This window comes from Chiloscyllium punctatum, chromosome 38, assembly GCF_047496795.1.
Source record: "Chiloscyllium punctatum isolate Juve2018m chromosome 38, sChiPun1.3, whole genome shotgun sequence".
NCBI classification, from domain to species: domain Eukaryota; kingdom Metazoa; phylum Chordata; class Chondrichthyes; order Orectolobiformes; family Hemiscylliidae; genus Chiloscyllium; species Chiloscyllium punctatum.
In genome coordinates, this window is record NC_092776.1 from 14,022,402 (window position 1) to 14,039,039 (window position 16,638).

The 16,638-nt window shown below is 42.7% G+C and overlaps 1 protein-coding gene across 1 annotated transcript in view; it reads right to left on the minus strand.

Annotated features, from left to right (window-relative positions):
* Nucleotides 1-6,742: 6,742 nt before the first annotated feature.
* Nucleotides 6,743-16,638, minus strand: part of armh3 (armadillo like helical domain containing 3) — a 154,416-nt gene continuing 144,520 nt past the window's right edge. Inside the window, exons 25-26 of the mRNA XM_072557221.1 lie at nucleotides 11,691-11,807; nucleotides 6,743-7,514 (exon numbers count right to left, since the gene is read on the minus strand). Coding sequence (XP_072413322.1) covers nucleotides 7,422-7,514; nucleotides 11,691-11,807 — 210 coding nt within the window. The 3' untranslated portion in view covers nucleotides 6,743-7,421. The remainder of the gene's footprint in view (nucleotides 7,515-11,690; nucleotides 11,808-16,638) is intronic.

Sequence of the window (16,638 nt, forward strand, 5' to 3'; positions counted from 1 at the left end):
GGCAGTTTAGATATTGAAGTGTTTTAAAATTAGATATGGTCTAATTAAAATGGAATAAGGCACAAGGACTGACCATAAGACACAAGAGGAGATGTAAACCATTCAGATCAGCGAGTCCACTCTACCATTCAATGAGGTCATGCTGATCTGAAAATCCTCATCTCCACTTTCCTGTCTTATCTAATAACTGTTGATTCCTTTCAATATTTCTAAGGGAGATGAGACTGGAAATTATCAAGGCATTGGTCACAAATTTTCAGACTCTCTTAGATTCAGCTGTTGTACCAGAGAAGTGGAGCATTGCAAGTATATCAAAAAACAAAAATCAAATATAACAACAAAGCACAGGAATGAGCTCTTCAGTCCATCAAGTCTGCAAGACACTTTGCCTTCTAGACTCAAAATCTTCTGCCCCTATGCAGTCTGTGTCTCTCTATTCCATGTCTGTCAAAACGGCACTTAAAATGTTGCTATTGTATCTGCTTCTACCACCACCACCTCTGGCAGTGCACTTACCACCTTCTGTGTAAAAAAAACCTGCCTCTCACATTTCATTTTAAACTGTCCTCGTTTTGCCTTAAACCTATGTCTTTTAGAAGGAAGAGAGGGGACCTGTTTTGAGACGTTTAAAATTATTAAAGGATTGGACACTCTGGAGGCAGGAAGCATGTTTCTGCTGATGGGTGAGTCCAGAACCAGAGGACACAGTTTAAAAATAAGGGGTAGGCTATTTAGAACAGAGTTGAGGAGAAATTTCTTCACCCAGAGAGTGCTGGATATATGGAATGTTCTGCCCCAGAAGGCAGTGGAGGCCAAGTCTCTGGATACTTTCAAGAAAGAGATGGATAGAGCTCTTAAAGATAGTGGAATCAAGGGTTATGGGGATAAGGCAGGAACAGCATACTGATTGTGGATGATCAACCTTGGTCATAAAGGATGGTAGTGCTGGCTCAAAGGGCCAAGTGGCCAACTCCTGCACCTTTTGTCCCCTTATAATTGATATTTCAACCCTTCTATCCATGCTTCTCATAATTTTGAAAACTTCTATCAGAGCGTCCCCCATCATCCGATATTCAAGTGAAAACAAACCAAGTTTATCTAATCTGTCCTCAGAACCAATACCCTCCAAACCAGGTAGCATCCTGGTAAACCATTTCTGTACCCTCTCCAAAGCCTCCACACCCTTCTGATAGTGTGGCGACCAGACCTGTATACAATAGTCCAAATGTGGTCCAAAAGTTCTATATTACTGCAACATGACTTATCAATTTTTATATTCCATACCCCGACCGATGAAGACAAGCACACCATATGCCTTCTTGACTACCTTATCCACTTGTGTTGTTACTTGGGAACTGTGAACCTGTATGCCTAGATCGCTCTGCATGCTAATGCTTCAAGGGTTCTGCTATTTACTCTATACTTTCCTAGACCTTCCAAAATGCATCATCTTGCATTTGCTTGAACGAATTTCCATCTGAGATTTCTCCACCCAAATCTCCAGCCTATCTAATATCTTGCTGTATCCATTGGCAATCCTCTGCACTATCTGTAGCTCCCCCAATCTTTCTGTTGTCTGTCAAATTAATCAGGTCATCTACATCTTCCTCCAAATCATTTATATATTTATATATTAATTTCAAACAATCAGCATCATTGCACTGATACCTGTGGAACACTACTAGTCACAGATCTCCAGTCAAAAAAAGTACCATTCCATCATTACTCTGTCTTTTATTCCCAAGCCAGTTCTGTATTCATCTTACCACAGATCCCATGCAACTTCAACTTCAGTGTCTGCCCGCCATGGGAGGACTTTGTCAAAGGCCTTGCTAAAGTCCATATAAACAATATCCACCACCCTGCCCTCAATCATCTGTGCCACTGCCTCAAATTATTCAATCAAGTATGCAAGACACAACCTTCTCACTCAAATGCTGTCCAATCCAATAATGCTGCCTATTGTTAACAATTTCATATTTTTCTAAATGCGTGTAAATCCTAGTCCTAAGAATCTTCTCTTATAATTTCCCTACCACTGATGTAAGGCTCATTGGCCTATTATTTCCTGGACTATCCCGGTTTCCTGTCCGCCCTGAAACAAAGGAACAACATTGGCTATTCTCCAGTCTTCTGGGACCTCTCCAGTGACTAAAGAGGATATAAAGATTTAATTAAAGGCTCCAACAGTTTCCTTACCTCCATCAGCATTCTAGGTTGGAGTCTTACAGGTCCTGGGGGACTGCTCTACCTTAATGCTTTCAAAACACCTAAGACTTTTTTTTATATCATCATATGTCAACATTGCTGAGACTAGAGAGGGCTTTCACATGACTTTAATTTTTATGAATATTAATGCAAAGTACTCATTCAGAACCTCACTCACTTCCTCCAGGTAGCATAAGTTTCCTCCTTTACCCTTGAGCCAGACTTACCCTTTCCCTAGCAATCCTCTTGCTCCTTATAAACAGATAAAACGTCTTGGGATTTTCCTTAATCCTGTGTGCCAAGGGCATTCCATGGCACCTTTTTGCCTTCCTAACTCTGTTTAAGATTTTTCCTGCTTTCTTTATGTCATTCAAGGGCTCTGCCTGGCTTCAGTTTCCTAAACCTTATGTATGCCTTCTCTGTCTTTTGATTAAGCTCATAATTTCTCATCATCCAAGGCTCCCAAATCTTGTCATCCTTCATTTTCATGCTGGCCTGAACTCTGATCAAATGGCCTTCAAAAGATTCCCACATTATTCTTCTTCATAATTAACTAAAATGTGCAGAATTATGGTCACTGTTCCCAAAATGCTCCCAAATGAAACTGCAAACACCAATACCAACTCTCGTGTGGCCCCTTCCCTAGTTGGAGAAAATAAGGACTGCAGATGCTGGAGATCAGAGTTGAAAAGCGTGGTGCTGGAAAAGCACAGCGGGTCAGGTAGCATCCAAGGAGCAGGAGAGTCGACGTTTCAGGCATGAACTCTTCATCAGGAATGAGGGTCAGAGTTAGGGTTCTCAATGAATAGCTCATTCTCAAAACATTGACTCTCCTGCTTCTCGGATGCTGCCTGACCAGCTGTGCTTTTCCAGGACCACACTTTTCAACCCTTCCCTAGTTAGTGTATTTACATGTTGCTTCAAGATATCCTCCTTCATCCAAGTCCCTGGCACTAAAGGAGTCAAAAGGCATGATAGGCCAGCAACTACAAGCCCCACAGTTTTAATTCAATGATATAAAAGCTTCTAGAAAGAGTAATTCAGGACAAAATTAATCATTACATGGGCAATGCAGACAATAAGGTAATATAAACATGGATTTGCTAACTTACTTGAGCTTTCTTCATGAAGTAATTGAGTTTTCATGAGGGAAATGGTGTGATGTGGTTAATAAACATGTTATTTGGAATTTTTTGAAAAGCCTTCTTCTGTTCTCATGGATAGTGACAAAGATAAACAACTTGATCCTTTTTTACACTTTTGATATATCTTATGCTGTCATGGGGCCTGATTCCACTGCACTTCTCCCAAGAGAGTTGTAACACAGGCAACACTAATGGTGAATTCGTGTTGTTCAGGCTGGAGAGAGGTTTATGGTAAACTTTCCCATTACACAATACAACTCCTGGAAGAAAGCGAACTGTAGATAGTATACAACTTCAAAGATAATGGATAGCCTCATGAAACGGGCAGATAAGTGGAAGAAAGAATTTAATGCAGAGGCATATTAAATTATTTATTTTGGTGGAAGGAATATGGAACTATTCTAAGGTATAGAATGCAATTTGAAAAGGTGTGTGAGAGCAGTGGGTCCTGGGTGTAGATACTTATAATCAGCCTGTTCAGACATGTTATTACATACCTCTGGAGCAGGTGGGACTGAACCTGGGCGTTCTGGTCCAGAGTAAGGGACACTACCACTGTGTCACACAGACCTAGGACATGGGTGCATTATATTTTGAAAAAAATCTGATGAAATCAAATCAATCCAAATAATCAATTAACTCAAGAAACTGCCCTTAAAAGGGCAACAGGAACTGAACTGAGAAGGAATTAAAACTATCGCAAAAGCTGTGTGAGAGTGCAAATGGAGAGTTTTTACCTTATGGCCACCCTCTGGTTTAGAATCTGATCTCACTAGTTTGAGTCTCAAAAATGAGTGCCACCCACCAAGTTAGCTGACAAAAACTACAGCTTCGAGAATTGGATGTTGTTAATTTGCATGTTGTATTTTGTTTCCCAAGATGCATCAAATTTAATGCACATCTTAAAGAGTTTCAAGTGTGGAGGCGTATAAGAGCAAAAGTGCTGCAATGTTTGGAAGTTGAACCCAAATCAACTGTTTGTCAGGTAGATATGCTCACCACTAAATCATTGTTGCATGTCTTGGGGGTAAACGCACACAATTATTGTGGTGGCAGGACAAGTTAAGATCAGGAATAATACAACATCCTGGCTTTATTATTAGGGATAGGGAGTACAACAGTCAGGAAACAGCTCAACCTGTATAAAACACTAGTTCGGTCTTAACCAGAGTACAGCATCTAGTTTCAGACTCTGCACTTTAGAGAGGAGGTGAAGACATTACAGAAAGCATAAAAAAGATTAATGAGGAATATTCAGGGATGAGAAATTTGAGTTATGTAAATAGATTGGAGAGGTTGTGGCTGTTCTCTTCAGAAAAAGTTGAGAAGAGCTTTGGTTGAAGTGTTCAAAATCACGAGGGGCTTAGAGACAGTGGATAGATAGAAACTGTTCCCATCAGCAAAGGGATTGAGAACCAGAAGGCAGAGGTGTACGCTGATTGACCAAAGATTACAAAAGCATCATGAAGGAAAACATGGTTCACGTAGTGTGTGGTTAGGGTGTGGATTGCACTGCCTGATAGTACAGGCAGGTGGCAGGTTCAAGTGAGGCTTTCATAGGGGAACTAGATCATTATCTGAAAAGGAAGAATGTGCAGGGCCATGGTGAGAAACCAGGGAACAGCACAAGGTGAACTGCTACTTTAGAGAGCTAGCACAGATGCAAAGGGCCATATGGCTTCTGTCTTTGCTGTAACTATTCTACGAGGTATAAAGTCACAGGTTCAAGTTTCACTCATGGATTTGAGGACAATGTCCAGGTTGACACTCTAGTGCAGTGTTTGCAAAGCCTGAGATTCCACCGTTGATATGTGCCCACCCACTCGGGTAAACAGCTTACTGTTGAAGACAGAGGTGTTTTCCGTGGTGCTTAGGGCCATTCTTTAATCCGCTACCAATATTACTAAAAAGAAATTTGTTTGCTATCACATTGTGTTTGTGGGATCTTACTGCATAGAAATAGACTGCAGTGTTGCCTACATTAAAACAACAATCACACATCAAACAAAAATCTTTAATTGTAAAGTCTTTTGAGACGTAGTGAAGTTGTGAAAGGCAGTTTAGAAATGCAAGTTCTTCCTTTTGCCTCTTCTTTCCATTGTGGATGCGCAATAATGTTTAACCCATGCTATGTGTTCTTCCTGAACATGGCAGCAAGGTGGCTCAGTGGTTAGCACTACGGCCTCACAGCGCCAGAGACCTGGGTTTGATTCCAACCTCGGGTGATTGCCTGTGGAGTTCGCGCATTCTCCCGGTGTCTCCATGGGTTTCCTCCAGAGACTATGTCCTCCCACAGTCCAAAGATGTGCAGGTTAGGTGGATTGGTTATGGGAAATGCAGGGTTACAACAATGGGGTGAGGAGGTGTGGGGGATCTGGGTGGAATGCTCTTTGGAGGGCTGGTCTGGACTTGATGGACTGAATGGCCTGCTTCCACATTGTAGGGAATTCTACTCAAAAGAGTTAATTAGTAAATGTACCACTTACTGTAACACTGAGACATACAGGACAGGAAGAGCTGAACTTCAGTACAAATGTCACTGGCAGGTACAATGTTTCTGTCGCCTTACAACAATGCGATCAGCACATACCTCTAATGAAATACAAGAATGCAGCTGGATCATGATGCATACTAACCGAATATACTCACTCACATAATGCTCAGGTTGAATTTCATCAGTATTTTTTCCTACCCTTGAATTTTATCAGAAGAAGTGTACATTTCCAAAAGAGGCTCCTCTTCAGGGAAGCAATGAAACTATAGTCGTAGCCTCTGCATTGGAAAACAGAGCTCCCATATAACTCTGCCCCACTGGCCCCTCTGCAACCCACCAGTGTCTTTCCCACGATAAAATCCTGGAGTCATAGATAATGCATATCCTCCGACACCTGGCACTGGGTTGAGTGCAGCCAGCAAAGAGGTGATAAGGAATCCGATTACAGCAGTTATTGGTCACGGATCAAATCTTAGGTTGTTGTTCAGAGCCTGAGCTCATCTTTCAGCAGAGAATGGGATGTGTTGGGGTCGAGAGAGAGAGAGAGAGAGAGAGAGAGAGAGAGAGAGAGAGAGAGAGGAAGAAAAAAGAGACACACAGAGAGAGCATGACAGAGACCGAAAGAGAGAGAGAATGAATAGTTAGGCACTGGACAACCTTGTTGAGTTTTGCCTCTTGAGCCCATGGATGCCGAGGCCGACAGTACACAATTTAATCATTGTTTAGCTGTGATCAGCTTCCTCTATATGGAGTGGAACGAGCTTGAAAGCTTACAGTGGGTCAACCTGGCCTTTCTCGGAAAGTTTCTAATAGCTCCCTGAGTGCTTTGGCTAGAGAGTTCTGAATTTTAATGACAACCCTAGCTGGAAGAAAAATGGCTTCCTGAAAAAGATGCTCCATTACAATTCTTTATTCTCCAAAGCACGTTCCACAATGAGACAGGAAGCTGCATCACTTGTGTGCAGCGATTGACACTTCTAGTAAACACAGTAACTAGGGATCAGCATTAAAACGTTCGAGCCAGCTCACACCAAACCAACACACACTGGCCCGGCCAGGTTCAGCTCCCAACATCAAGTCCAGACAGTCCACAGAAGTCTTGTCCCCAGGGTGGAAATGAGAACTCAAACTCACCAAGACTTTCACCCAAGTAACTGCAGAATCTAGTCATACAGCTCTTGACACTGAGTAAGGAAGCCCAGCAAGGGAGGAGGAAAAGAATAATACTTAGGAGACCACAAAATTGTCTCGCATATTTGTGTCATTCCGCTTTGCCAGGACCAGGATTCCTGTTTTACAAAAGTCAACAAAACAGACTCAAGGAGTTCAGAGTGTTCAATCTCAGGGATGCAGTGCGAAGATGCAGGGTCGATGCTCCTTGCCCTCACTGTGAAACTCTGACGTTATTCAGATTGCCACAAACAACATGCACCATAGGAAGTCAATCGAAGAATACGATTTTTTTTTTTTAAAAGAGAAATCATTACACGATAATCCACTGGAAAAGTAAGTCAAACGTCATTGCGCTAGGAAACCAGAGGTGGGAGCATGAGGCTGATAGACAGAGGCCACTTTCAGGAGATGGTGGAGAACTCTTTCAGCAAGATTTCCTGGCTCAGTGTATTAACAGCAAGATTCTTCCTCACATTAAGACTGATGGAGCGTACCTATGGGAGGACAGAGAATCGCTCAGTGATGGATTAGTCTGCAATGGAGTTAACACAAATAAAAAGGCTAATGTCTCACTTCAATAGCAATGGAATATGCTGAAAATTCTCAGCAGGTCAGGCAGCATGTGTGGAGAGAAAAACAGAGTTAACATTTCAGGGTTATGATCTTTCATCAGAACTGGCCTCAGATCACAGCCCTGACATGTTAACTCTGTTTTCTTCTCCATAGATGCTGCCTGATCTTCTGAGCATTTCCAGAATTTTTTGTCTTGATTTCAGATTTGCAACACCTGCAGCACTTTGCATTCTATACAGTCATACAGCATGGAAACAGACTTCTTCAGTCTAACCTGTCTGTGCCATCTGCCATCCCAATCTGACCTAGTCCGATTTGCAACATTTGGCCCATATCCTTCTAATCCCTTCCTATTTCTATACCCATCCAGATGCTTTTTATATGTTGTAATTGTACCCACTCTACCACTTTCTCTGGCAGCTTGCTCCGTACACACACCACCCTATGCATAATAAAGTTACCCCTCAGGTATTTTTAAAATCCTTCCGCTCCCACCTTAAACCTGTACTCTCTAGTTTTAGATTCCTCCCACCCTCGGGAAAAGATGTCGGCTTTCCACCTTATCCATTGTCTTTCTTTTGCCAGAGATTTCCCATGTTTCGTTTGCCATGGCTCATGAGTAAGACTTCTACCTCGCATTCAAAAAGTCTCAATCCAGGGAGTTGAGCACATAATCCAGGCTGAGACATTAACCTAAAAATCTATCTTCCCTCTCTGGTGGCTCTCAAGACCCCATGATCCCTCTACAAAGAAGGGTAGAATGGGTTCTCCCCAGAACATTGGCCAATATATTTCCATTAAATCAATATCACTAACAGAAATTACCTGAACATGATCACACTGCTGTTTGTGGTCAGAAAGCATGCAACCTTATATGCGACTCATCTGCTACAGGAAATGCAGGAAAGCACTTGACCACAGTGGGGTGGGGGTGGGGGTTTGTTCGGAAGACTTAAGGAAATTTGTTATTAGTGTCAATGGATCGGTGTAAATAACGTGATAACATTTGTTCACTTGCGGAATGGGTGGCAGTACTTCCTTTCGTCCCCAAGGGCAGGAAGCTGTACATATTTTATAGTCAGAGATTGGATAACTGCATTTCTGGTTTATATTGAAGACTCTTAGCAAAACTCATACTCAATAGGAAAAGAACGTGCAATTTAATAAGCTGAGTGGAAAACGCACGTAATAGAACAATCCTAATACATTTTCATGTAAACCACACTGAGCAGACTTGAATTTATGAAGCTCAGCTCCCTCACCTTGACTGTTCTGGAATGTGAATGTCTCATTACCCCTACAGGCTAGGAAAATATGAAGGCTGAAACTGACATTGTAGGAAAGTTGTGAGTGAGAGAGAGAAAGCATTCTTCTACAAAATTACATTCACTGACCTAAGGGTTCAAGGGACACTAATAGAGAGAGGGAGAGACAGGACAGAAGCTGGTGAAAAAGTTAACTTTTTGGTGGTCTGATTTGAGTGTACACTTGCTTGTTATGGATTAAATTATTTTTGTGTTGTTCCCTGGAGCTCAAGATCCAGGAATGTTATGAATTTAATTTGCATTTTGGGAATCTAAGATGATTTTTTAAAAAGCCATTTTGTAGGACAATGTTACTGGGCATGTTAGCCCGGACAAGGTTACCTCATGGCCTTTTCCACATAGTTTAGACCAGTCTCTTGTTATGATGGACTGTTAAAAAAGAAGCTTACCTAGCTAAAAGCAATTGGCCATTTGAGGCCTGGCTTGATCAGGGTTTCCCACTTTGATGTGAGTGTAGTCTAATTAGTCAAGCTTACTCAGACCTGTCTATAAGTTTCTCTTTCTCTACAAACATAGAACAACACAGTGCAGAACAGGCCCTTCAGCCCTTGATGTTGCGCCGACCTGTGAACTAATCTAAGCCCATCCTCCTACAATATGTATCATCATTCATGTGCTTATCCAAGGATTGTTTAAATCTCCCTAAAGTGGCTGAGTTAACTACATTAGCAGGTAGGGCATTCCATGCCCTTACCACTCTCTGAGTAAAGAACGGGCGGCACGGTGGCACAGTGGTTAGCACTGCTGCCTCACAGCGCTAGAGACCCGGGTTCAATTCCTGCCTCAGGCGACTGACTGTGTGGAGTTTGCACATTCTCCCAGTGTCTGCGTGGGTTTCCTCCGGGTGGTCCGGTTTCCTCCCACAGTCCAAAGATGTGCAGGTCAGGTTAATTGGCCGTGCTAAATTGCCTGTAGTGTTAGGTAAGGGGTAGACGTAGGGGTATGGGTGGGTTGCGCTTCGGCGGGGCGGTGTGGACTTGTTGGGCCGAAGGGCCTGTTTCCACACTGTAAGTAATCTAATCTAATCTAATCTAAACCTACCTCTGACATCTGTTTTAAATCTATCACCCCTCAATTTGTAGTTACGCCCCCTCGTACAAGCTGATGTCATCATCCTAGGAAAAAGACTTTCACTGTCTACCCAATCTAATCCTCTGATCATCTTGTATGTCTCTATCAAATCCCCTCTTAGCCTTCTTCTTTCCAATGAGAACAGACCCAATTCTCTCAGCCTTCCCTCGTAAGACCGTAGTATTTTTATTATCTCAGTACCAATTTCTGTACAAAGCCAGCTTGTTTGCAGCAATAAGAGGAGCAGCCTGAGAGAACTCTTAGGGGTAAGAGCTGGCGCTGCTACTCTATTAATGGTTTTAAAACCTTAGCTAAAGCCTGGCTTGTAGGTATCTATATTATAGTGTGACATTGATGCCATTGATAAATAAAGCTAATAATTTAAACTAAACTGTCTGTAAGAGTTTTATATTCCAGACTACCACAGAGTACAATCTACAGGATGAATCAAGATAGGCTTACAGGTCAAGCCCATCAGGGATTCCCTGAGCCGTCTCGAATAGGTGCTTAAACCTTGCTATGCACAACTTAGTGAAGATGTGTGAATTTATTTATTGTTTTCTGATTGCAATATGGTTAATCTGGTTTTGTCACAGAGAAGTAAGTTTGCAGATGACACCAAAATTGGAGGTGTAGTGGACAGGGAAGAGGGTTACCTCAGATTACAACAGGATCTTATCAGATGGGCCAATGGGCTGAGAAGTGGCAGATGGAGTTTAATTCAGATAAATGCGAGGTGCTGCAGTTTGGGAAAGCAAATCTTAGCAGGACTTATACACTTAATGGTAAGGTCCTAGGGAGTGTTGCTGAACAAAGAGACCTTGGAGTTCAGGTTCATAGCTCCTTGAAAGTGGAGTCGCAGGTAGATAGGATAGTGAAGAAGTCACTTTGTATGCTTTCCCTTATTAGTCAGAGTATTGAGTACAGGAGTTGGGAGGTTACGTTGCGGCTGTACAGGACATTGGTTAGGCCACTGTTGGAATATTGCGTGCAATTCTGGTCTCCTTCCAATCGGAAATATGTTGTGAATATGAAACGGTTCAAAAAAGATTTACAAGGATGTAGCCAGGGTTGGAGGATTTGAGCTATAGAGAGAGGCTGAACAGGCTGCAGCTGTTTTCCCTGGAGCATCGGAGGCTGAGGGGTGACCTTATGGAGGTTTACAAAATTATGAGGGGCATGGATAGGGTAAATAGGCAAAGTCTTTTCCCTGGTGTCGGGAAGTCCAGAACTGAAGGGCATAGGTTTAGGGTGAGAGGGGAAAGATATAAAAGAGACCTAAGGGGCAACCTTTTCACACAGAGGGTAGTACGGGTATGGAATAAGCTGCCAGAGGAAGTGGTGGAGACTGATACAATTGCAACATTTAAAAGGCATTTGGATGGGTATATGAATAGGAAGGGTTTGGAGGGATATGGGCCAGGTGCTGACAGGTGGGACTAGATTGGGTTGGAATATCTGGTCGGCATGGAAGGTTGGACCAAAGGGTCTGTTTCCATGCTGTACATCTCTATGACTCTATAACTTGGGCATTAGGATTTTCCATATTCCAATGACTATGTTTCAAGAAGTACTTTGTTGGCTGCATAATACTTTAGGATGCCCTGAGGTCATGAATTGCCCAACAAAAATACACGATCTTTCTTTCTCGTCTTTAACTGCACAGGATCTGTCTGCCTGGGACAAATGATGCTTTCTTACCAGCTCTTTGAAGAAAGCTGCCTCTTTGGGCTGCTCTGAGTAACGTTCGTACTGATCCAACCCATCCTGGAGCTTTAGTGTCAGTGTGTCATAGTTAGAGCGGACAACCTCCAATACCTGAGGAGACAGGAACATTATTACTGAAATACAGAGGCCGAATCAGAGCAAAGGTAGCAGAAGTAAACAAAATCAAGTTACATTTTGTTTAATGATTTAAGGATCTTAAAACCCAAGAGGATTTGGTGGTAACAGTGAGATAAGGAGTCTCATAGCAACTAAATCATTCCTTATCAGCACCCAAAAAACAATGACTACATGCTGAGTTTTGTCTTCAATACAGTGAGAATAAGTGAGGGGGGAGAGGAGGAGAAGGATGCACAGGAGACGTTAAGGTCAATTCAGAATAAACATTTTTATTAAAATAAAACTTGCCATTCAATACAACTTTTCCAACTGGTTCATAATTAGGTGCATAAATTTTAATCTTGAAAGAGTTTTAGCCATTCATAATCATGTCATCACAAATGTTTCCAGAAACTACTGTCCTACCTACAGGTTACAATCTAAATTTCCATTTACAGCAGGTCAAATGCTTTCAGACTAATGATTCAGAAGCTGTGTGGGAATAACTAGCATTGCTGAATCCAGTGATATCATTGCTCCCTCAGCAATGTTATAGCCCTCCACCTATGATCTCACTCTTTGAACAACATCATGGCCCTCTGCTAGTGACACCATTCCCCTGTGTGATATCAGAGAATTCTCTACCACAGAAGGCTGTGCAGGCCAAGTCACCAAATACATTTAAGAAATAAATAGATTTCTCGACACTAAACGCTCAACAATATGGGGAGGGAGTGGAGCAAAATGCAGTGATAGGAGATCAACCATGATTATGAATGTTAGTGCAGACTTAATGGGTTGAATGGCCCACTCTTGTTTCTATTTCAAAGCTTCTAAACATTTCTGCCAGTGACATTACTTCTCTCACTGCAAGAACAGGATAATAGAAACACAGTAAATACATGGAGCCCTTTAGCCACCCCCTCACCTCAATTATTTGATTTACTAAACAGCAGTTTGACCTGTTACAATATCAGCCATATTCTTCTGAGATAATGCTGCTGAGACTAGGACTTGCCATGAACACCAAAGTCAATATATAGTTACAAACTGAAGTTTGCTTTTCTTGCACTCTAGCTTCAGCAATAAGAGAGGAATTTTGGAGAAAGATATGGTTGAGAAGAGCTTTCTAAATTGAATTATCATTTACAATTGAAAGAAACCAGAAGTGTTAGCTGGGTTACTGGAATAGGAAGATGAATGGGTTAAGTAGGTCAGGTCTTTGAGAGGAAGCAGTTTAGATGGACATTCATGGGCATTAATCATCCCAAATAATCTTCAGGAACTGGGACAATATTCCATTAGCTCCATTAACGTCAAACACAAGTGCTCAAGAACTGTCAGTCCTCAATGGTGACAGTTTTCTCTATGGAGAAAATGAGGACTGCAGATGCTGGAGATCAGAGCTGAAAATGTGTTGCTGGAAAAGCGCAGCAGGTCAGGCAGCATGCAAGGAACAGGAGAATCGACGTTTCGGGCATAAGCCCTTCTTCAGGAATGAGGAAAGTGTGTCCAGTAGGCTAAGATAAAAGGTAGGGAGGAGGGACTTGGGGGAGGGGCGTTGGAAATGCGATAGGTGGAAGAAGGTCAAGGTGAGGGTGATAGGCCGGAGTGGGGTGGGGGCGGAGAGGTCAGGAAGAAGATTGCAGGTTAGGAAGGCGGTGCTGAGTTCGAGGGATTTGACTGAGACAAGGTGGGGGGAGGGGAAATGAGGAAACTGGAGAAATCGGAGTTCATCCCTTGTGGTTGGAGGGTTCCTAGGCGGAAGATGAGGCGCACTTCCTCCAACCGTCATATTGCTATGGTCTGGCGATGGAGGAGTCCAAGGACCTGCATGTCCTTGGTGGAGTGGGAGGGGGAGTTGAGGCGTTGAGCTACGGGGTGGTTGGTTGGTTGGTCCGGGTGTCCCAGAGGTGTTCTCTGAAATGTTCCGCAAGTAGGCGGCCTGTCTTCCCAATATAGAGGAGACCACATCAGGTGCAGCGGATGCAATAGATGATGTGTGGAGGTGCAGGTGAATTTGTGGCGGATATGGAAGGATCCCTTTGGGCCTTGGAGGGAAGTAAGGGGGAGGTGTGGGTGCAAGTTTTGCATTTCTTGTGGTTGCAGGGGAAGGTGCCAGGAGTGGAGGTTGGGTTGGTGGGGGGTTGTGGATCTGATGAGGGAGTCATGGAGGGAGTGGTCTTTTCGGAACGCTGATAGGGGAGGGAAGGGAAATATATCCCTGGTGGTGGGGTCCGTTTGGAGGTGGCGGAAATGACGGTGGATGATACGATGTATCTGGGAGGTTGGTGGGGTGGTAGGTGAGGACCAGTGGGGTTCGGTCCTGGTGGCGGTTGGAGGGACGGGGCTCAAGGGCGGAGGAGCGGGAAGTGGAAGAGATGCGGTGGAGAGCATCGTCGACCACGTCTGGGGGGAAATTGTGGTCCTTGAAGAAGGAAGCCATCTGGGTTGTATGGTTTTGGAACTGGTCCTCCTGGGAGCAGATGTGGCAGAGCGAAGGAATTGGGAATATGGGCTGGCGTTTTTACAGGGGGCAGGGTGGGAGGAGGTGTAGTCTAGGTAGCTGCGGGAGTCGGTCGGTTTATAGTAAATGTTTTCTCCATGTACATATTGTATGTATAAATGCATTGATACTTGCCAGAATATTGCAATCTAGTTTCTCAAAAATAAACCCAGTGCCTACCAGCCTGTCTTCACTGTATTTTCACAGATTTATGAGATAATGAGCTGTTAATAGGAATGAATGGTCCCATAATGCACAAGGTGCTATCGAGGGACAGGAAAACATGTGGTAATTAGGATAGTTCTGAATTCCCCTAAGCATGGAATTATCTGACATGTTTGAAACTAATGTCAGGTCATTAGAAAACTGGCAAATAATAAATAACAGATCCAGAGGTGGAAACGCATGAGTACATAAAATAAATCCAATTATTTACAATAACATCTTGCAGTATTTCAGGACCATTAGCATTGCAAAGCATTTGAAAGTGAGTCACGAGTGTGTTATCAAACAAGAAATTTGCCACCAAACTACATCAGAACATAGTAGGTCAGGTGAGACAGGTTATAAAGAGCATTCTTAAATGAGGAGAGATAGAGAGGTTGAGAGATCTAAAGAGGAAAAAATCAGAGATTAGGATGAAGGGAGCTAAAAGGCATGGCTTCTAACAGTGAAGCCATTAATTTCAGCAATGTGCAAGAGACCTAAACTGGAGAAGTGCAGAGACACAGAGGGTTGTAGGGCTGGACAGTTTACAGAAATGGAGAAGAGGTGAAGTTATGGAGAGATTTAAAAATCAAGAACTGCAACATTAAAACTGGAGCATCTAACTGAAGCTCAAACAATTAAAGATGCCATGTTTGACCCTAAACCATGCAGCTGGACACGAAGAATTATAATCTGGAACAGAATGACTGGAAACCAACTAAAAGAAACTGGTAAGGTTTCTATTTCAATTGTGGCCTTAAAGAGAGTGCTCTCAATAGTGTGACATACACAACCTGCAATGGTAAGATTGGTTTGTTTCCTTTAAACGATCCAATGAGATCTTTTTTGTTCATCTCAGTCATCATAACAAGCAGATGGGTCCTCGCTCTTATATCTGACACTTTGGGATGCTGATTCAGGCCCTTTTTCATATTCTGGAGTTCAGCTTCAATCCTCAGCATTCCAACTCAGTTAGTGCTTCAGGATAGGTCACACTGATACTTAAGAGTGAAGTTGACAGTAGGAGGACTATCAGTCTAGAATAAAGGCTGGAGCCGAGTTAGAGATCTTCAGAAACTAGCTCAATGCTGGAACGAACTTGAGGGGTTGAACAGAATTCTTTTGTTCCTGTACTGTTGATAATGCTCTTGCTGTGTCAAAGCATTGCCAGTACAATTGAAATGCTACACAGCAAATATGAACCCCTGCTCTGAGAATGCTCATGCCATTTGGCATAGTTTCCTACACACCGGCAAAAGTCTGTTATTGAGCATAAATATCTTTAGGATCTTTGAGGTTTTGAAAGATGCTATACATAGCAAGCTTTCTCTTTTCCCTTACATTGGCAGTCAGGTTTTAAACCATTCTGTACATCATTCTATGTATTTCCACTATTAGTTAGTAACATAAAGATAATACAATCACAGACTAAACTGAAAAGGAATGTGGGCTGCTGTGCAATAATTCCAAATGAGATGGCAGCATCCCTCTTGATGCTCAGAACAGCAAGGCCCGGGCTGATCCATCAAATGTTCTATAATCACCGTTCTCATTTGAGGGAGCTACCATTTCTCAGGGCTGGGCAAGGCAGGGTGGGAAGATCACACGTCCAACATGACCATCCATTACACTGTCGGAGGGTGGGTATGGACAAGAATCAAAACAACACCATCTTTCATAAAACCCCACAGATCAGACACACGTGTGGTACACAGGGAGGTGGTCAAGTGTTTATGATATCTCACATTTAGAAGCAGTCTGTTAGCACTTTTAGAAAGTGAAGACAGGAGATGATAGAGATGGACTGTTTGGGAAATTACAGTGACATTAAAAGTAAATGCTTGAGAAAGTCAGTCACAATAGTTCAGAAAGAACATGGTTACCTTGGGTCTTTCTTCAAGTATATTAAAAGGCAGATTTTGGAAAGATGCAGAAGCAACAGGGTTGTTGTCATGCGTGATTTCAACTTCCCTAATATTGATTGGAGCCACCAAATAGTTTGGATGGAACAGATTTTGTCAGGAAGGATTCCTGACTCAATATGTAGATAGGCTGACTAGAGGGGAGGCCATATTGGATTTGGTGCTTGGCAATGAACCAGATCAGGTGTCA